Source organism: Nestor notabilis, unplaced genomic scaffold (genome assembly GCF_000696875.1).
Source record: "Nestor notabilis isolate BGI_N333 unplaced genomic scaffold, ASM69687v1 scaffold22425, whole genome shotgun sequence".
In the NCBI taxonomy this organism is placed as follows: Eukaryota; Metazoa; Chordata; class Aves; order Psittaciformes; family Psittacidae; genus Nestor; species Nestor notabilis.
In genome coordinates this window covers 20,906-42,889 of record NW_009928205.1, presented here as the reverse complement: position 1 = coordinate 42,889, position 21,984 = coordinate 20,906, and the positions used below count along the sequence as shown (strand labels likewise).

Sequence of the window (21,984 nt, the reverse complement as noted above, 5' to 3'; positions counted from 1 at the left end):
CTCCTAAATTTTCTAATGTGAACTTCAGTTGAAACTAAAACAAAACAAGGAAGTGGTAGCACTGAACTAGTCACTGACCACTGCTTCATGAGCTGCTGGGGCTGGTTTCTGTTCCTGTGTCTTCACTCTGACCTCCTTTGGTAAGGCTGAGTGGAAGGTTGGGACTTTAAAGCTGAAAAAAAAGACAGTTCCTAAGTTGTTTGCTTTTAACCTCCTTTGTAGAGTGTAAAGTGTGGTGCTTTCTTGGATCTAGCTACTAGGATTCAAGCCTATGGCACACTATTAGTTGAACTCTTAAAATGAAATCTATTCTTTGAAGTTGAATTTTACTTGAGTAACATTTGGCCTGTAATTCTTCTGTAAGTGAAGTATATTACTTGATTGATGTCGTGTAGATTGATGTAGACAAGATTGCTCAGTTTAAACTCCACAGGTTTTTTCTTCTGGGAAGGGAGAGACAGAAAACAGTGGGTTTGGAGTCAAATATGCTCTTGTGTAGCCACTTCAGTGTGACAGGGAGTGGCCTCAAGCTTATATTAGCACATCTTGGTGTATGGCCTTAGCAGTTGAAAGATGAAAGTCTTCTGTGGCTGCTTAGTTACTGACTTTTACTTCTTAAACCTGTGAAGACTAAACTATTTTTCTGTTACAGAATCTTCAGCAACACCGTTCTAGTCAGAAAATGTCTGCTCTTGAAACCCTCTTTCAATACATTGATGAACACCAGGACCTCTATATTCAGGTAAGCTTTTTTTCTCTGAATTTTGCCCTGCAGCACCAGACAGGTGTGGGATATTAAATGCTAGCTGGTCAGCTTCATGCTACACCTATGTAATATGCCTGATAACAAGGTAATGCCAAGTAATTGAGGAGAGGGGGAGCAGACAGCAAGTGTGACTGATTTGAGTCAAGCCAGAAAACCTTTTTTTATTAAATTGAAGCATAGTTCTGTTCAAAGACCTAAATCTCCATGGCAGATTGATTGGAAAATGTTCTATTACTGTATAGTACAGGCACTGACTTATATAGAGGTACAAGAAGCTTGATGCTGGTTACTGAATGTCAAACTAGGTTTATACTGTCTTTCCCATTTTGAGATGTGAAAGATAGAAACAAGGCTGGAATAAAGTTTTCTCCTATGAAACTGTTCAACTGGGAGAGAGAGATTACCTTCTGTATTTTGCTGTTTAACCTGCTATTTAATTGCACTTTGTATTGCAATCCATTTCACTTGTGATGGAACCAGTGGCATAGCGTTGTAAACCCTCAGGCAAGAACTATGTCAAGTGTTCAAGCTGACTTCTGCCAGTTGCTCTCACTGACCTTGCCTGGGGAGAAGGAAGCTAAGGTGACCTTTCTGAGAAGCCTGAAAGACATTAGCTGGTTCTGGATACTTAATGGCAACCAGCAGGGCATGTTATGCACAAGCTGTCATACTTTTAAACTTACCTTATGTATCTGTAGACTCTATGCTACACTGCAAGGGCAGCTGTGGGAAAGTGAGGTCTTGGAGAGCTTTCGAGTGGAGTATTAATGGTTAGAGTACTCCTTTGATCAGAGGACAGAACTGGTTTGTCTCATGTTTAAGGTCAATACATAAAACGGTATTAGTTGGATTGAAAGGTATTGCATTTGTATAGAACTTCCACTGCCATAATTCATGTGTAACTAGCTTCAGCTTTTCTATCTTTTTGTAGAGGCTGGCTCAATGGGTGGCGATCCAGAGCGTGTCAGCATGGCCGGAGAAGAGGGGTGAAATCAAGCGTATGATGGAGGTTGCCGCAAAGGACATTGAGCGTCTGGGAGGCACAACCCAACTTATGGATATTGGGAAACAAAAGGTATGTGAGCATCTTAATGTCAGTTTAGTAGAAAAAGTCTCTTTAGAAAACAAGGTGGTTTGCACTAGGGAGTGCTGGCTTCCTATAATCTCACTAAGAAAGGTACTTAGAATCTATAAAGTATCATTTAAAATGCCATTTATGCTATCTTCTTTCTAGTGGTAGCTTTAACAATCTTATGTCCCTTCAGATAAGGGGAACCCCAAGCTACATAGTGTGTAGTGGGCATCCAATAAGTGTACAGCATTATTCTGTGCAGATCTCATGGAAATGTTATCCTATTTTATTTATTAAAATTAATTCCACTGCCAAACAAAAGGGATATTCACATGAGAATTTCTTCCTGCACTTTTATCTAAGGACAAGGGCATGCAGGTTGTGTAATCACCAGAGCCAAGTGGGAGCTGCCTGCAAGCTACTGTCAACTGGCAAAGTTTATACTGCAGCTCAAGGATATGCACAGTGCAAAGCAGGCAGGCAAAGCTGTGTGTGCAACTTAGCACAACACAGGCTTGGGTGTATTCAGGCTAATTAAGTGCCCACTTGGGAGGGAATCTGTAGGATAATTCTAGCTCTACTACTATCTACAGCTGAAAATCCCATCAAAAGTATTTAATTCAGGCAAACTTTTTCCTCTAATCAGTCTAATTTCTGGGGGGCAAGAACTGATTTTTAGTTTATTACAAGCAATGTTTCTATTTAGGCTCTTGCAGCTGGATTCAAGTTAACTTCAGTATTTAGTTTTATATTAAGTATAGACAAAACTAGTCAGTGTATTATATATGTTGCTGCTCTATCAACATAGGACAATGTAAAGTAACTGGTGAACTTGTCTGATCTAACTTAGTTTACTGCTACACAACACTTTGTACTGTTGACTGATTAAGTGTAAATTCTTGCAGTAATGCTTTAATCAGAGCTGCAACTGGCCAAGTACTAAGCAACCTGTTGATCTAAAAAAAAACACTTCCAAAACCAGAGCTTGCAGCCCGTGTGAGTAGAAAGTCAAAGCTCATCTTGATCTGCTGCACAGTGCTGAAGAGTATGTGTTCACTGGGAGGGAAATACATGCTGACTGAGTAGCATATCATAATTGCTTATGGGGTATTCCAAAGGACTAAGCCAAGTCCAGCTCTTGAACAAAGTTCATCAGATACTACCCTGCCCTTAGCTTAACAGTGTAGGGTTGTACAGAGCAATACAGCTGATGTGCTGACCTTACTTGGGTGTAGGCATGCGTTATGCTCAGTGATACCACTGTCAGGAAATCTTTGTCTATTGCTGTCCTGTGAGCAGGATAAAAGTGCAGTGGCAAGCAATGCAGAATGCAATATTGAATGGAGTTTATCACTTATGCTTAGGTCAGCATTAGATATGGCAGTTTGGCATGCAGACAGCTTGCTCTGCTAAAATCAGATGTAGGATTGTTAGTTAAAGCTGATGGTTCTGAGTGCCTTGGAGCATTTTGACTATTACTGGAATTTGTCAGGAAACTTACACTGCTTCTGGCAATCGGTTTAGCTTAGTTTTGTTTAGCTGTCTATGCCCCTTATCTCATAACCTCCATAATGTTAAAGTAATTCATCTGATAAAAATGTGCTGTTCTGGTGTTCCATGTTTGAATAAAACTTCTTGCCTCCTATTTCTAGCTGCCAGATGGATCAGAGATCCCCCTTCCACCAGTTGTTTTGGGAACACTCGGCTCAGATCCAAGTAAAAAGACCGTGTGTGTATATGGTCACCTGGATGTTCAACCAGCATTACTAGAGGATGGCTGGGATAGTGAGCCCTTCACACTGGTAGAAAGAGAAGGTAAGAGCACTGGACTTCAACAACTGATGAGCAGTTCTTTAACAAGTAGGTGTTTCTCAACTGTTCTAAGGTTGTACCCTTGATTGAAAGGGGGAAGGAGAGTAAGAACAGGCATGGGTGCTTATTTTGTACTCTTGAGAAAATATGCAGGATGGGAAATGGTAAACAGAGTTGCAAAATTTTCCATCTCTGATCGGCTGTACTTGCATGTAATCTTCCTTGTAGCTGCAGCAAAGTCTTAGCTGCTGTCCTCTATTGTAACAATTTGTTGCCAGAAAACTTTCTAGAACTAGTTTCTTGTGCTGTTCACAGCTTGCAGCCTGTGGGGACTTTGAACCACTACAGCGGACAAACACTCAACACAGCTGCTTTATGCCTGGAAATGGGAGTGCAGGAGTGATATGGCAGCCTCCCTGGGTTGCCTTGTGTTTGCATTCAGTGCTACAATGAGTACTGCAGACTGTGTCCAGAGCTAATGGCCAGACAAGTGTCCCCCTCCCATAAATAGGGATGAAGAAATCATACAGTAACTCCTGTTGAAATAACACATTGCCAGTACACAAGAGGAGATTAAAGCTTCCTTTTCTATTTAAAGTTGTTGCTACTCAGACTCTTCCTTGTTTCATTTGCTCAGTGTTGAGTGTTAAAGGGCATATGAATAGATGGACATTAACCATTCTTGTTGCATAAGTGTTAATCATTGCCAAGAGAAGCATCTGTGGTAACTAGTATTTCTACTTGGGATCAGACAGTAGAGTCCATGTTGCTAAGTCAGATTCTCATGTGATAGCAAGAGCTAGACTTGCTTCAGGCTGTGGTTTATCTCCATGCAGCCAGGCAGTGTAAGAGGTGTATTTACCTGAGGCTTCTTCCTTACTTTGGAAGTTGTCTGGCCTGTTCTGTCACAGTGATTACAGCCCCTAGTGCTTAGGGGCTGTAGTCACAGCCCAGTTGCTACAATATCTGTCTTTACTGTGATCCCATGTGCTGCATTTCCTGGGACTTCCCTGTAGCCTGTAAAACTAGCTTTTGACTAAAGCCCTTCCTGGGGAGATCAACTTTTACCTGGAGAATCTGGACAAGTGAGTGGTCACTAGCTACTGAATTCTTCAAACAAATTGAGTTGAAGCAATACTGGATAAGCTTCTATTAAAAGGAGGTAACTTTGTTTCTATACCCTTATTGCTATGTTTATAGAAAAGAATACTATTGTGAAAGACATGGGAGTAACATGGTGCAAGGCAGTTGTATCTTTTCCAGGCTAATGTTCAACTCCTATCCAAGGAGCAGCTAGGGGAAGAGGTGGTGTAGCTTTGTCAGTGGGGAACTATTGCAGTTCTGTACCTATCCCATTTGCATGGCTATGTAACACAGGATGTAAAACCACTGATTCTTCTGAAGTAGGAATGGAAGTTAATATAAGCAGGGCTAAAAAGCTTATTCAAAAAGATGTTTCCTCCTTCAGGCAAGAGATGACTAAAACTTCATCCCATTTTGTCTCCACACTAGTTAACTTGTATCTTGTTTCTACAGGGAAGTTGTATGGGCGAGGATCAACAGATGACAAAGGTCCAGTGCTAGCCTGGCTGAATGCCTTGGAGGCTTATCAACAAACTAACCAGGTATGTGCCCAATATGTATCCTGCTTTTTTTACATAGAGCTGAGTCTACCAATAAATGTTATCCAAGCCACAAACCCTTGAGGCAAGCCTGCTTATTCAGCTCATGAGGAGGAATGACACAGTAGTCTTGTAAATTTGCTGATGTCCCAGTAGGGTTAAGTTGGTCTTGTAGATGCTTGGATTGTACTTGAAATATTTTTTTTTTTTGCTTTAATAAAATTAGTAGGAAAGAATATACATATGCAGGCATCTGATACAGGAGGAATAATAAATGTGATCACTTTCATGTAAGGTTATCAAATTAGCTTGATCTTTAGCAATGCTTAATGTGTCACTGCCACTGATATTTAAGAAGAGATTGATTTAGTAATGCTAAACTGGGAGCTTTCCTGCTTCTGTTCAAGAAAAAGTGCAATCAGAAATAGCTCAGGGTGTCTGCATTACCTTGCAAGACAAGTTGCTATTACTTGAAAGAAGAATAACCAGTTCTCAAGAGCTGTCTAGGCACAGAACATGGTAGACTGGATAAACAGGGTCACTCTGACTCATACTGTGGTGTGCAATTTCTGTGGTTAGTATTAGTTCTCCTAGCCCTGCGACTTAACTTTGGCAACAGGTTTTTGCTGCATTCGCACAGCTAAAAGGATTGAGAAGTTGTTGTAGAGCTTAGTTAAAACTTTTCTGCACGTAAGTGCAGTCTAAACTTTGTAATACTTTGTGTATAAAAAACAAACTCCACTGTCATGGAATTAATTTACCCATGTCCTTTTTTCTGCTTTGTACATGACATGAAAATTACTGATTGTTGATGGAGTCCAATGTTTTCACATACTTAATTGTTCTTGGTTTTAACTTTCAAAGGAGTTTCCAGTAAATATTAAGTTCTGCCTAGAAGGTATGGAAGAATCAGGATCTGAAGGCCTTGATGAACTTATTTTTGGTCAGCGAGATACTTTCTTCAAAGATGTGGATTATGTTTGCATTTCTGACAACTACTGGCTAGGCAAGAAGAAGCCTTGTATCACCTATGGCTTGAGGGGCATCTGCTACTACTTCATAGAGGTAAGCACTAAAATACACTGCAAAACCAGTACTATTAAGCTGAATTTTCTACTAAAGAGTGGTAGCTCTAATGTTTTCATGCCAGTAAGCTTTCAGAAAAGGTGAAACTGGCTAAAGTGGAACAGTTTCTACTAAGTGACTAAATATCTTCGTTTTACTATTCTAAATGATACTTAGGTGGGAGGGATAACTTTCAGATGTATAAAGCAAAATATCCTGGCACCTTCACTGGAGGATTCTCATGGCATAGGTAATCTTCAGATATTTACTTGAATGCAAGAAGACTTGTCACTGAAGTCCCCAAGGTTTGAGACAGACACTGCTAAGGGCTTGTACTCCACAGAGTAAAAAAAGCATATCTGCTTTAATGTACTGCAACTGGGTAGTCTGGTTTCAAAACCAGTTGCATTCTCAATATGTGCAGCAAAAAGCTAAGGTAAGTTCTGTACATTTGACAGTATCTTCATGCTAAAATAACCCTGACTCTTTATTCACTTCAAACCAGGTGGAATGTAGTGACAAAGACCTTCACTCTGGAGTTTATGGTGGCTCAGTACATGAGGCCATGACAGATCTCATTACTCTAATGGGTAAGAAAAAGGAGGTTTCGCTGAATTCATCTGAAATGGGAGTGAGAGCCATTCAAGCATGAGTGAGCTTGCAGAGAGTGGGTTCTGAAGGGCTGCTTACACTAGCAAAGCAATGACTAGTGAAATGGTGCTTGCCAGGTATGCAAGGCTGATGCCTTAGATGCAGAAATGTGATGGTCTTGCCAAGAAGTTGTCTGTCTACTTTAACTCCCCCTAAAACCTGTCTGCAAACTTATATGTTAATTAAGTTGGCTCTCTTCTGCAAACTCTTCTACAGGTGTGATACTGAACTCCTTGGGAGTTCTGCCTTTAAACAGCCAGTTAAACATGTAACGGTAGAATTAGAGTTGGAAGGAAGTGCACATTTTGGATAGCTGCAAATTCCATAAGTGCCTTCCACGCTTAGTGGTACAGACTCCAGGCTCTGGGAGGGAGAGGTCAGAATTTCATGCCACACAATTTTCAGAAGGCAAAGACTACTATTTTCTGTGGAAAGTGTTCTTGACAATGACATCTTGGTGGTTCTAGTTGAATCCTGATATTAGGTGCTTCTTATTTACAGCTTCTCTTATAGACAAGAAAGGGAAAATCTTAATCCCAGGCATTTATGAAGCAGTGGCACCTGTTACTGATGAAGAGCTGGCACTGTATGAGAAGATTGATTTTGACCTGGAAGAATATGCAAAAGATGTACGAGCAACGAAACTGTTGCATGATACAAAGGTATATGCAACACTCCCCCTATACCCTGGCTAGCTGTATTAGTAGAAGGCAGAAACAAGCTTTTGTGGATACTTGTATAATTACCAAGTAATTTAGTAGGCAGAGAATTAATGTCTTAAAATTGTGAGATTGCCTTGAAGATAATTTCACTTGCTGTAGAGTTGACTGCACTCTTAATACTAGCAGTTCCTCTGCAAGGTGTTAGGTGCTTGGAAACTTAATCTCAGTTATTCTGTGTTTAAGGCAAGAGGTCTAGACAACTTTAAATTTGCTCCTTAGTCTGTGTATAAATAGTGTTTCAAACCTGTACAACACTTTCTCTATCTAGTGGTGTTCTCTTAATGCTTGGTAAGAATTGCTACCACTTAGTCAGAGGTCAGATACTGCATCTACACAAAGCATTTGATTTCCTACGTGGGTAGGAAGTTCAATGGGTTATGAGAAAGAAAATTGCTCATAGAGATGCCTCCTCATCAGGTGAGGAAACAGCTTGATCTATCTGTGGTGAACTTAAGGCTGACATACTGAACATCTTCCTAGACCTGGCAAGCAAGGACTATTTTGTAGCCATGAACTAGGCAGCTGCCCAAATCTTTGAACAGGCTCAAGTTCAGTCAACTCACATCTGGACTTAACTTTTTTTTTTTTTTTTCCCTGGGACCTCTCCAAATGAATGCTTTTTAACATCATTGAATCCTGCAAGATATAGGTCTTGGCACAAAGCAAACTGTTAACGTAAAGGCCATAACTTCTGTCTCCTGAATTTCTGCAGTGAAGTTCAGGTCTGAGATACTGTAGTTATCTATATGGGACACAGGTGTGTTGATTTTGGTATCCAGTGTACTGAACAGCTGTGTCCAAGGCAGCAAGGAGGAAATGCAGGAGTGTATGTGAAAAAGGCAGTAGTGCTCACTTTAATTGACCTAGAGCTCAGGCAGTTTAATGCAACTGATGATATAAATCAGGAAGGAGCATGCTATGTGCCTCAGTCTACATGTGGTGAGGCTTTCAGCAAACCTGTGATCTTCATAAACATGTGACTCAGTGAAGGCACCTGCCTGACTTGAGGCAGTGGGGACTAGGCATTCCAATTCCCTGCACACTGTGCTTGAGCACCTATATATATGGAGTATAGTTAAGGTATGCATAGATATATACACCTTAACATATCATACTTAATATATGGTATTTGTATCCTTGTCAGAAACAGACCATTCATGTTCTAAAAATTCCTTAGAACTAGGAGAACTAGAACAACCCAGTTGTTGTATCAAATGTGTGCCTAGTGGGAGTAACAGCTTCTGTTTATAACTGAGTGGTCTTGAATGACCTGCATTTCTCTATGGGGAAAGCACTGTTTCTTGCAAAGTCTATTAGACTGAAGAAATTACTACTTTGGGGAACTCTGCCAAACCTGATTTAACCTTACGTATTTCCCTTTGCTTCTGCAGAGAGATATCCTTATGCATAGATGGAGATACCCTTCCTTGTCTCTCCATGGAATTGAAGGAGCGTTCTCAGCCTCTGGAGCCAAGACTGTCATTCCTAGGAAAGTGATTGGCAAGTTCTCAATCAGACTTGTGCCAAACATGACTCCTGAAGAAGTCACTAAGCAAGTATGTTGAGATGGATTGGTGGTATCAAAACAACTAGTGTCTCAATTTTAGTTCTTCTCCATGCTGAGGGGAAGAGTATTTCTGTTTTCTAAAGCATTTGTTTACTTTTCTTCCATTTTCTCTGTTCCCCATCTCAACTCAGATAGTTGAGGGAATTGCTGGATGATCCACACTAGACCATTGTTGCCTGGATATTCAATTTCTCTTAATGAACTCAAAGGGCTCAGGAGTAAATGCTAATTTAATTGTAGGGCACCTGGATTGCCAGAAGTGCATATTCAGAAGCAGAAGTTTGACATATTGGCTAACTGTTCTACAGTATACTGTTAACTTGCCTAAAGGAGATATTCTGACTACAGAGCAGAGATATATAGGAATAATATGAAATAATAGTAATGGGAAAAGTATTGCTGCACAGTTGAAGTGATCCGAAAGTCCCTAAGATGCTTTTAGTATACAGTCTTTACCAGAGTTCATACAAATGCTAGCAGTATATAAGATTGTTCAATCTTTCTTACAGGTTGAAGACTATGTAAGCAAAAAATTTGCAGAGCTGCATAGCCCGAACAAATTCAGAGTGTACTTAGGCCATGGTGGAAAACCCTGGGTGTCAGACTTCAACCATCCCCACTACATGGCTGGCAGGAGGGCCATGAAGACAGGTCAGTGAGTTTTCTGCTTGCCATTGGGAGAACTAAAGCTCTTGTTCCAAGAAATACTGAGGAGGTTATGTTTGCAGAATATTTAGTGTTCTGCACTTAAGTTTGGCTCACTAAGTAATGAAGCATGTCATATGCAATCCTTGAGTCTGATGTACAAGAATGGCAGAAATGATATGAAGCCCATTCCTACTGTGCTGGAACAAGCCACTGGTATAGCGGTGCTTTTGTGTATTGATGAGACTGTTGGTTCAGATCACTTGCTTAGCAAAAGCCCTCAAAGTTTAGTCATCCTAGCATCCTCCTTCAGCTGCCCTAGCATAACTGATAGATTGCATAGGGCAACTAGAGCAAATCCATCTTGTGCTGGAGTACAAACAGGCTTTTGGATTAAGCTTGTGGAACTGTTTGGACTGAACTCTGAAAATTACTCCAGCACTAAATCTAGAGGGAAGAAGCTCCACAGTTCTGTGGCCTGTGCAGTCTGGCTGATTAAAACAGTAATTGACCAGTATGTGGTACAGATGTGGTTGGTACTTGATGGCTTGAGTAAGGTTTTATTAAAAACTACAACTCCAAACTGACTAGAATGTCACTTTTCCAGTTTTTGGAGTTGAACCAGACCTGACAAGGGAGGGAGGAAGCATTCCTGTTACACTTACTTTTCAAGAAGCAATAGGCAAGAATGTCATGCTTCTTCCTGTTGGAGCTGCAGATGATGGTGCTCACTCTCAAAATGAGAAGCTAAATAGGTAAGAGAATATTTCTCCCTGTGCGAGGCTGAGTTTACCATGGGTTTTTTCATGTGTTATGAAAAGGACCAAGAAGAGTTGAGCTCTTGTTTCCTTAATATTCTGGAAGGCAAAGTGCCATTTCTCCCTAGCAGGGAATGAGTGGTAGGGTAACTAGTCTGTAGCTGAATCTTGTTCTCATTGCTTCTGATTTTATACACTTAGAATCAGTTTCTATACTTTGGTCTCCAAGCTTGGCTACCTCTTAGCCCAAGGGTGGCTTTTCGCTCTTGCCAGGGGAGATGTGGGAAGGTTTGGGGTAGTCTGTTGCCTGTAACAGAAATGTCTGTAGTGTCTGTTGGGCGGGTAGGACTGATACTGCAAAAAGCACAACTGCAAATACAGTTGAAATGAAGACAGTGCTGATGGAAGCTATCTTCTTTCCAGGTACAACTACATCCAGGGGGTGAAGATGCTTGGTGCATACCTCTATGAAGTTTCCCAGCTGAAGGATTAAGACAATTACCTTCTGGTTTATGGATTCTCTCATGAAGTATCATCAATTACCAAGTCTCACATGGCTCCCCTTTTCTACCAGTACTCCACTGCCTTGGTGAGGGAGAGGGAAGCATACAGTTCCACTTGAACCAAAAATATTTCTTTAAATGCATACATCAAATGACACAGACTGTTCTTTATCTGGCCAGCAGTACCGAACTGCATCTTTGTCCCCTCTGTATCACTTCCAAGTTGTGGTTTGCTGTATTCATCTACTTTTCCTGTAAAGCAAGAGGAAAGGTTTGCTCTCAACTGTTAAAGCAGCCACATCAGTTGCAGAACTGCTAGTCAAGTTTAAGATTCTTATTTCTGAATATGTTTTGGAAGTAAGTTGTCAAAGTGACAGATTATGGGGCTATCCTGGAATGTGTTCAAGCTGTAGTGAGGCATCTATCTTGCTGAGTGATTTGGAATAGCAGTTTGTCTCTTGCAGCTTATACCTGATTGCAGGTTTCAATTTACAGTGAATGAGGTTTTAACAAAATTCACTGTGGTAACGACTACTGGCCATCTTTTTGTAAAGCTGTCTTTGTACTCCTTAAAAAGGACAATAAATAATCATGCTCTAGAGCTTGGCTCTTGGTCTCTGAGGATTAAATAATGACTTGGGTGGAGAAGCAGCTTCAGGTAACTTGAGAGGAACTCGTCCGTGGCTAGAGGCAGGTGAGCAGTGTGACTACACAGACTGTGCCTTCATGGAATCCAAGTTTTCATTCCTTTAGGGTCTGGCTCTATAATGACTTGTTGACTTGAAGCAGATGTTGCTAAATCCTGCTCTCCTGAGAGAAAATAAGCTCAGAAAATGTTCTATTTTGGCTTGAAGCCATACTGTAGGACAGCTGATGATACTGTAGGGGAGTGGGGGGAATTTGTAGGTGTAAGTTGGAAGAGGAGAGCACCACTCACTGCAGCTACTGACTGATACCCAACTTCAAGCTGTTTTTTGGAAACATTAAAATCCAACACTCCTGGTATGTCAAAAACCCCTCTTAAATGTGTGCTAATCTGAACTGGATTTGGCTCACTGATTCTGAATCACCTGACCAGCACTAGCAGGCTAAACTAGGTAAGTATTTGAAGTGATGATGTTTTGCTCTGAGAACTGTCTGAGAGCATAGTGCAGTCCTGTAGCCTGACAAATAGGCAAGCAGCATGTGTTGCTTCCTCCTCTGAAGGGCAGAAGGCAGAAATGTCTTGTCTCTCTGGTTTTCACTGTTTTGCTCCATCTGGAGTCTTAATTGTAGATGGCTGTTGGGGCAAGGAGGAGTCTTCTGTTCTCACAGTGAAGCGTCTAAAGTTTCTCTGTTCTGTTTTTGTTCCATTTGGTTTGTCATGGAAGTTTGTGGCTGGAGATAGTCTGGTATCATAAAACTTTGCACTTGCAGCTGGGGTACAGTCTGTGACCCATGTCATATGCCTGTGTTAGTACTTGCTAGCACCAAGCATTTGTACATACTCTGGGCTGCTAGGTTCTCACCTTTCAGTGACTGTGGGGCTCCTACAATGTATGGTCCATACATAGGACAAGACTGGCATGCCTGGATAATTGGGGGTCATCTGTATGCTGAGATCGCTTAGTTACACATGGTAACTAGTCCTAGCAGTGAATGTGTTTAAAGCAGCTTCCTCAGTTACTGAATTGACACCCCAGACTACTCATGAAAAAACAATTCTCTGGCTGTTGGTGAGTGTTTTATTGTGTATTTTCTACCTATTGATTTGAAAAGGATGAAAACTTAAATCTAGTTTCTGGACTGAGGTAATACTAGTTTCTAACAGTATAAAGGAGAAGCTTATTTGGGCAGGAAAAAGGCTGATCATGTCATGAACTAAGGTTCAGCAAGTGAGCATGTCTGTAGTTGTCTTATTTCATTTGTATCTAATTTCTTGGGGATCAGTTAATTGGCTCAAGTTTTGCACTGAAGGCACTGCATCAGATACTGCACTTATTAAGTAGAGCATCGCAGAGTTGTGAAGTATGCCCAAGACAGAAGGAAGTATGTTAAGGGGTTTGTAGAAGAGGCTGGGAGGGAGATCCTGTTGGATAGAAAAGGAGAAGTACTTTGGCATGAGGAGAGTGCCGGAACCCTGTAAAAAGATTGACATGAGACTTTGGCCTGAGCAAAATCCAGGGGCCTATTTAAACACACAGGAATAAGTTGCTAAAGTAATGGGTCCTTTATGGGACTTCATGGGATTTCACATTTGTTTAGATGGATAATTTTGAAGTTGGAAACTGTAAGTATCTGTTACCTTGATATGGTAAGAGCTTGCTTTGGCTGTAACCTTTCTTGTCCCTGCCTAAGGTGATGACTAAAGCAGTAGCACTTGGCCTGAGTGAAGAAAGCAAGCAAAAAGGGCTTGTGATGCCATCTTATTTCTGTAGCCTGCGTGCTTCAGACCTGACTCCTTCAAGACTTCTGGAAAACTAGTATCCACTGCAGCAGTCTTTGAATGCTCGTGCATCATATGAGCAGTTTGCTTAGCCCAACTAGTTTGAATAACAGCACTATCCTACAGTACAGAAGAGTCTGGTATGTCATAAAGTGTGAGCTGAACATGAAAATCAAAATGCATTGGTGAAGCACGGAACCTCACAGCACCATCTGCTGGGCAGGCGAAGGCCGCTTGGTATTTTTCACACAGAATTTAATATCATTTTTTACCTGTAACAGCTTACTGAAAGGCTTGGCCAGCTCCAGTTAATATATGATGTGAAAGTTCGTGTAGTCAATATTCCTCAATAGATGCTTATTTAAAAGACTTCTGTGTGAACTGACTGATCTCTGGTAAGGGGGGGGTGCCACCAGGATGAGGGCAAGACTGCAGATGTTTCAGATGGGTTTGGTTAGCGTAGATAGCTGCTATGTGAGATCACTTGTCCACAGGGTGGAACACTGCAAAACCAAGAAGGCAGGTTTCAGGCTTGTAATACCTTGTGGCTCATGATTTCTTTTGTTTTAACAAAATCTGTGGTGACCCCAGGACACAGTGCATCTTGATATGGAATATGCACTTAAAAGAGCTTGTAATAACTCCAGCTGCTATTATCCCTAAATGAATAAGCCCTAATTGCCTTTTAAAATGTCCCTTTATTTTTGCTGTACTGGGAAACAACAGCTTGCACATGAAAACCACAGCCCTGATTTTCAACTATATGGCAATGTTTTAAGCTTATCGAGCACAATGTTTCCTAACTTGAAACTGGTTTTAACTTGTGAAAGCAGGCTTTGGTTCAGCTTAGTGAGTTTGGATGTACTAACTAAATCCAACTTATTTTTCCATAAGGTTACATGGTAGACTGTCTTAACTTCAGGGACTTCAGCTTTGTAATCTTGACCTTGAAGCAGTATGAAGAGTGGAGATAACAGAGCTAATTTAGATTAAGTATGTGAGATGCAAGTTTGTTCATTCTGTCAAAGTACTAGCTTAAAAAACATAACTTTTTTTTTTTTTAGTGTTATCTGAACTCATTCAATTAAACTAGGAGAGATTCATGTGTTAAATGTGCTTTTTACATTGAGGAGTCTGAATAAATCACCTTCCCAATAATTAATGAAGTTCCGCAGGGGATTGAAATTATTCCTCAGAGGATCTGCTTAGGCTATACAGGAAAGCTTAAGAGTGGGTAATTTTGATTCTAGTCCCTAGCTAGCTTGATCATACCATTCTGCATCATGATGTTAGGTTATTACAAACCCTGAATGCTAAGACATGTTTTTCTAGTACTTTTAAATATTCATCTTTCTATTATTTTGCATATCCTTAGCAATTCTGAGATTTCTTGAGGCCTGCTTAAAATGCATGCCGATGAAACATGCCAGCTAATGCTGACACATTGATATGCAGTTTCCTCCTCCTGTCTGGGCAGGCTTATGTTCTTCTCAATCATGAAGACAGCCCAAGGACCCTCTTATATTTCTGCCCTTTAGACTGAAAAATGAGATGATAAATACAGTTGAACAGCTGTTTTGTCACTGTTATTGTGCTCTGCTCTCCTTTGGAAAAGCAGCTGTCCTATATGCAGTTGTTCATTTGAATTGTGAGGATGAGCAGCCTTGGAGGATATGTGATCTCTTCACAAAAAATAAAAAGCTAAATATTAAATGTGGTTATAATCTATAGGAACACATCTGACACACAGCACAAAGTGCTGAACACTATTTGAAAGTGGAATATGTTCAGTTATACTCAAGGAAGTCTTTGTAAAGAGACATTTCTTCTGTTAGCTGTTGCTTGTGAATATGGAGGACTGGTTTCTTTTTCTTTTGGATAAAGTAAATGGAATTGCAAATCTGGGATGTTAATATATGCAAAATTGTAGCAAATTTCTGCTAAGATATATGATGGAATTAAATATCCTGTTTCTGAACTGCTTAATGGATTTAATGTACATGTAGAGAATAGTGGAGTCAAGGTTAGAGACTTAAGAACAAATGCTGTTTTCTTTTGAACAGTTTTACATTCTAGTAGGGAGCATTGAGATGCTGCTGCTTAATTTCAACAACACCTATTAAACTCTTCCTTGGACTTCCAGCAACTTGGAATACAATAACATAACTAAAACGTTAAAGTAGTAGAGTAGTCACAGAAGTCTTTTGTAAGCTAAAATGCTATATAGTGTTTATTTATAAATACGCGTTTAAGGTGTGTTTTAGACTATCTTGCTGTATTGGTATGGGTTGACATCTCTTATCAACTGTGTTCTGGTGCATCATTACAACCCTTTTAAATGCAAAAATCCTGTTCCTTTTGGACTTTTCAGTAGTACACGCAGAGTACAGAATATCTGGCCTTTGTTGCCTCCCATGTTCTCTACTACTGCTGTTCTTCCTGCTCCCACTCCTGCTATTTTTTCCAATCATTCCCATGAGTGGAGCTAATCTTGCAAGTGAGGCCTATGTTGTTTCCCAGGAATGTGACCATGCTTTTACTTTATAATGTGATAACTATATGTTGACTGGACTGAGTGTTTTCTACTTTGTGTATTCAGATTGTAGTTCTTAACATGCTAATGTGGAAAATGCTAGCAGGCAACGACCTTTAATTTCAACTTTACTCTGTAACTGCCACTGCAATAGTTCTCAATTTCTGGAAGTCGGCACAACAGTGTAATAACATTAAATGGAGTGGGAGAAGGTAACTTTTTTTCCCAAATTCCTCTCCATTAACCTTTTTACTGTTTGAATGAATAGCAACGTGTAAAAAATTTTGGCAGAAAAGCAGCTATTTCTGCAAATCCACTGGAACATACTTTTTAATTTGTGTAAATGCCAGAAGTTTACAGCATCAGACAAAAGACATTTAGAAATGGTTCCAGGAGGATCTTTTTAGGTTTTTTCTATTGTGTGCGTTGAACATTTAACTGGAGAAATCAAGTTCAAAGTTGTAGGAATACAATATAAATTCAAAATACAGTATAGGCTGCATGTAATTTTCAGGAATCGGTTGTCAAGCAGAATTAATAAAAAGGAAGCAAAAGATTTATTCCTGCACAGCTTTGAATCCTATTTGTATTACAGAAATATCCTGTAATATGTTGTCAGCCATATCCTAAACTTTTGTACAAGCTGGCACAGTGCTGCTTGTGATTATTTTAAGGCAGTTTTAATTCTGAGTGGATTGATTCAGAAGTACAAATCAAGGAGGAGGAAGAAAGCAGCAGGAGCTCAGGCACACATTGGTTACCAATTCTGTTGTCTGACAACAGAATTTCAATGTAAAGAGGTGAATAAAGTTAACTTGAATGTGAAGAGACTGGGGAGAAAGATAGGTAGAGAGCAGGTTTCAGAAACTGAGTAAAAGGCTTCATCAGAAAGGGTGCTAAATGAATGTATAAATATGTGTTTCTAGAGCATGGTCAGCCAGACCTTATTAGCTTCCACCTTAGTCTGCTCATGTTCCCTTGCGCTGATTGAAATGTAGTTTGATGGAATTTGTCTGGTTATGAACTTTAAGTTTGTAGAGCTGCATCTAAGTTTTTTTGGAAGCTTTACTTGGAGCTGTCTGACACTTAGAGTTAGAATTTAATACCTTGATACCAGTTCAGAAGCCTTATTTTAATAGGAGTTTTGATGAAGGGATTTGAGAAATGGGAGAATAAGTCTTGTCTTAACTGCAGATAAGTTCATGCATTGATTGGTTTAAAATAGAATGCACTAAAATGTTGTCAAACTCATTTGATTTTTTTTTTTTCCCCATGGAAAACTGGAGCACCAGATTTACTGCTGTATTACATTGCCCACCCTGTGAAAGTGTTCCTGTAGGATATGACAGGTAATTGAGTCATCAACATAAAATATTAATAATTTAAGATGATACATTCAATTTTCTTAATGTATTGTAGTTCCACATCTATCTATGTACAAATATGACCCAGATTTACTGGGACACAGCAGTCACCTTGAAGCTGTGCGCAGTAGCAGCTGATTAGCATTATCTGTTCCAAATGTAAAACAGGTTCAGCTTCTCTGACCTCATTAGAGGGAGCTGAGAGCACCTCAGTAATAAATGCTCCTCCAGCTCCTTCCAATAATTTTATGGGTATGGAAGAAAGTTTTAATGACACAATCCATGCCACTAAGAGACCAGCAGTCCTTAAGGATGTAGAAGAAAGATTCTGAAAATAATTAGACTTAGCACTGAAATTAAAGAGGAGGCTGGAATAGGAAAATGTTACTTCTCCAATAGCATACAGTCTGCAATAGAACAGTCACAACAGTCTTTTTATTTGCTTAAATTCTTAGACAGCAGTAAACAAGTAAGGCAAATATATCCAGAAGTGTATGGTAATCTGCCCATAAGCTTAGATATATGCACCTGTTTGCTTTTGAATGAGTCACTAGTGCCTGCACCTATCAAAAATAATCAACATTCTGGCACACTATTTAGTCTTTTTCAATTACTGAGTGTAAGAATTTGGATGATGAAATGTCAGCAGTTCATGAATCTGAGAATGTGATTTAAGTCTGGATATAAATGCAAAGTAGAAGATAATGGTGATTTTGAATTGTGAAATGTTCAGAAACTTGTTTCTTTCAACACAGAGTAAGAGAAGTGAATTTTAATTTCACACACTTTGCATAAGATTATAATGCAAAAATACAAATTTATCCGTGTTCATAGAAATAAGTGTCTCATCCTGAGTCATTTAAACCTGCTAAATTATTCTCTAACTCAAAAGTAGCAAACAGCAAAATGGTATAAAAGCTTCTTCCTTGTAGTCTGTGACTGGGAGAAATTGGTTACTTCAGGTAAGACAGGCACACTGGTAAATGATGCATAAACTGATAAGCTTGCTCTGTCACTCATCTTTGCACAGATTTATCAATATTCACAGAGTTTCCAAGACTGTCAAAGGGTGACTTAGATTTTACTATTAGCAGAGGAACACACCAAATAACAAAAAGCCCACTCTCTGAATCCCTTATTTCAGTGCTTAGTGGCATGTGTCACCTGTGTAACATTCATTTGTCTTTTAAGTTTAAAGATCAAAAGTTCTCGCTGTTTTCACAGTGCTCTGAATTTGAGAGCTTGATCCTGCTAGATCCGTTAGCCAGTTTAAAGCCCAATTACTAGTTACAGGAACAAATGAAATCCCCAGATAAGATGACACCATGCTGAGATAATTCAAAAGAAATCAGTCACACTACTTTAGGCTGACATTACTTCTTTCTTCCCCCCCTTGAAATGTGGCCCTTCGAAAACTGACTGTTTACGAGAAGAAGAAAAAGAGCCTTCTTTTTCCCTTTGTTTGCAGGATTCACCTAAAGCCTCAACTGTGAGAGTTGTGTTATCTTTCTAATATCTCCACAGATCACTTTCTTTCCTTCCAGCTAAGAAAGAGCAAGTCTAGATAGATAAAAGGCATGTTTACTTGTGGCTGGGAAGGATGCACACCAATGAAGGATCTGACATCTCTGACACCTTTGTATTCAGCTAAGATTTCTCACAAGGTACTAAATGAATGGTTTGGAGTCATTAAGTTCATTTTCTTGAGCTGAATTCTTCCATATGAGTTTATGTAATTACTACTGTGGGAATGGAGGTATATGCTGCCTCTAGCAATACTTTTAATAATAACTTTATGCCAGCAGTGAATGATCAAATAGGTGAAAGGAGACTTACTGCAAGTGGAGAAGCCAAGACTGATGTTATAAATGTATTTGTACTCCTCTAAATGTGACAGAAAAACTGGGTCCATTTCATTACACCATTAAGTTCAGTCCCTGTTTGCTTGTGCTGAATTACCTGCACACGTTGTTGTGTGTGCTCCTCGGGTAGCTTTTACAAACAAACCATCCTAACCTCTATAGCCTTAACGGGAGAAGGCACCATGGGAAAGTAAAGGGGACATCAGGATATGGGGTTTTACAGTTCCTATGTGCTTTTCTATAGCCTATGGTAATGACATCTGGCGTAAGAAATACACAAAAATGTGTGTTCTGATACAGAGGCATAGCAAATGACACAGGTTCTGTGTGCTTTCCGCATAGCAAAGTGGAAAAAAAGTGCTGCCTCTAAATTTTCAGTGTTTCTTTGAGTAGTTTCTGTGTAATTGCATATAATTGACTGAGATTTACAGTTGGACTCCATGATCCTAAAGGTCTTTTCCAACATAAATAATCCTATGATTAAAGGATATCCAGCTGTTCAATAGCCTATCTGTCCCAATATACAAAGAACACTGTGTGGTTGTGCAAATAAATGCTGAACAAAAGCTGTAGGTGTGTCAAGCTGGTGTGGCTTGTGGTTGAGAGTCAAATTTTGAAAACCTGGAGTTGTTTGGTTAGGCTGCCCGGTAGCACTCTGCTACTAGGGAGGGGCTTGGGTGGTGGTCAGTTTGGGATGAGCCTTGGAGGGGAGCTTGGAGCCCTGCAGTGGATGTAGCAGTGTACTGGACACAGCTCCATGCTATTGGGTGGCTCTGCAAACTAAGGGAGCAAGCTGAGGGCTGCCCTAATACTTGACTCATTGTGGCAGGGGAAGCCCGGCAAGTTCTCAAAGGTAGGTGAGGCATTTGGGGGCCTGAGCAGAACACTGTAATTAAAACCAGATGAAAACCAGAGCTGGTGATAGCATTGCTCACCTGGAGTGCAAGAGTCTTGTGGCTCAAGTGTGTGTCTGGGCAGTGTGTAGCTGAGCTGTGATTCTCTCCCAGCCTTCCCATTTCCCGTCCTCCAGGAAAGGGAGAGGAGTTTATTGCAAATGGAGAGAAGATACTTTTCTTCCTGGCAAAGCTGTGTTCCTCTTAAAGATTGGCTTCCAGGCAAGAGGAGAGGAGCACATGGTGGAACCATTCCTCCGATAGCTGTTTGTGCATTTGATCTTCCACAGCTTGAATTAACTTGTAAATGTTATCATTATTATTATGAGATTTCTCTTTTATTTTTTTAAGCTCACCCTAAAAGTTAATTCCCTCTGAACTGCAAACTTTATGCACCTCCATGAATTATCTTAAATATTTCAATCAAAATTTCATAACCACTTCTACAAGGATTTAGGCACCCAGAGTGTGAGATTAATGGCTTATATCCAAACCATTGATTTGCAGAACTGTCACTTGCTTCAAAGTGAAGAGCTATAATGGTAGTTCTAAATGTTCAGATTCCTACAGCACGGAAAATGCAAAGCCATCATTGCCTTTTAAGCCATGTCGAGACACATGCTACACTTCTGTTGAAAGGCCTTTGAACATATGAGAGAATTCTCTGCTTGAGAAGACTGTATGACAGAAAGCAAAACCTACATCTGTATGGAAAGTATATGACAGAAAGCAAAACCTATGTCTATATGGAAAGTATGTTAAGTCGAAACCCCAGTGGAATGAATAGGTGCCTGTCTTGCAATTTTCTGCTGTTCTGTGGTTGTTGAGGCACAATTGCATCAAACCAGCCTGCTGATGACATGACTTGTGTAACACGTGAAGAGTGCAGCGCCTCAGTTTCACAAGCATCTGCTCTGGGCTCTTGAAGCATGTGTTTTATCCTTCATATAGTCAGTGGCACTTTGATAGCAGAGATATGTTATGAAATATCTTATGCTCCTCCTTAAGGAGGTCACAATCACAAAGACCTTGCAATGGTAACATCTGCAACAGTATCATGTATATATAAGTGTATTCATATATGTATATACAGTGGGTTTCTTTCTAACCTATTTAAGAGAAACTTGAATTTGCTAAGAGGAGAACCTCTCTGCTTGTTTTGGCCTTCTCCCAAATACATTTCAATGACAGGAGGGCTGCAATGGAAAAGTACTCACAAGCCTTTCTTCAGAGGCTGCTGCTCCTGGGACACCCAGAAGTCAGCGAAGTGTCAAACCGAGTTAACTTTGTGGTGCTCCAGACGTGTGCCTTGAGGAACACCACGCACACCACCACCTCAGTGGCTTGTGCCCTGCCAACTCCTGGACCGCACAAAAAGCTGGGAGGAGGCAATGTGAAGAGTTGTATAAATGAAGTACTGCATGGTTAGTATCAGCTTCAGCCTCTGAATGCCTAAAGCCAGTCTCTGATGTCTGTTTGGAAATGACTGTGAATTTTCAGCTGGATAAAAACCTCACCTGCATGGAGATCGTTAATCATCCTTAAGGGAATGATGTTGTTATTTGGCTGAGTAAAGCTGTCCGAAGGACATCAAGATGGGAATAACCTCTTGCCTTTGTTTCAGTGTGGTTAATACCTGAAAATACCTTTGCTTAATTGTTAAACATAATGGATTTACAATCTTGTGCTCGGAAAAACAGAACAGCCTCCTATCTCAGCATTCA

General features: G+C 40.1%; 1 protein-coding gene across 2 annotated transcripts; it reads left to right on the top strand.

Moving 5' to 3' along the window:
* Positions 1-649: 649 nt before the first annotated feature.
* CNDP2 (CNDP dipeptidase 2 (metallopeptidase M20 family)) lies at positions 650-11,784 on the top strand. 2 transcript variants are annotated; one of them, XM_010014414.1, is made up of 11 exons: positions 650-742; positions 1,698-1,841; positions 3,491-3,653; positions 5,187-5,275; positions 6,137-6,337; positions 6,843-6,927; positions 7,490-7,650; positions 9,102-9,266; positions 9,787-9,928; positions 10,530-10,677; positions 11,104-11,784. In XM_010014414.1, exons 1-11 carry the CDS (start codon positions 683-685, stop codon positions 11,171-11,173), a joined length of 1,428 nt encoding a protein of 475 aa, XP_010012716.1. In that variant the 5' UTR covers positions 650-682; the 3' UTR covers positions 11,174-11,784. The 2 variants fall into 2 exon arrangements, with proteins under 2 accessions (XP_010012716.1, XP_010012717.1); XM_010014415.1 differs by lacking the exons at positions 3,491-3,653; positions 5,187-5,275 and having other exon boundaries at positions 683-742; positions 11,104-11,190.
* The last annotated feature ends 10,200 nt before the right edge of the window (positions 11,785-21,984 follow it).

What these genes read in the sequence shown, in the direction of transcription:
- CNDP2 (XM_010014414.1), top strand. Translation starts at nt 683, where the DNA reads ATGTCTGCTCTTGAAACCCTCTTTCAATACATTGATGAACACCAGGAC. An exon ending in ACCAGGACCTCTATATTCAG is followed by an intron (nt 743 to 1,697) that starts GTAAGCTTTTTT and finishes ATCTTTTTGTAG; the next exon opens with AGGCTGGCTCAATGGGTGGC. An exon ending in TCTGCTACTACTTCATAGAG is followed by an intron (nt 6,338 to 6,842) that starts GTAAGCACTAAA and finishes ACTTCAAACCAG; the next exon opens with GTGGAATGTAGTGACAAAGA.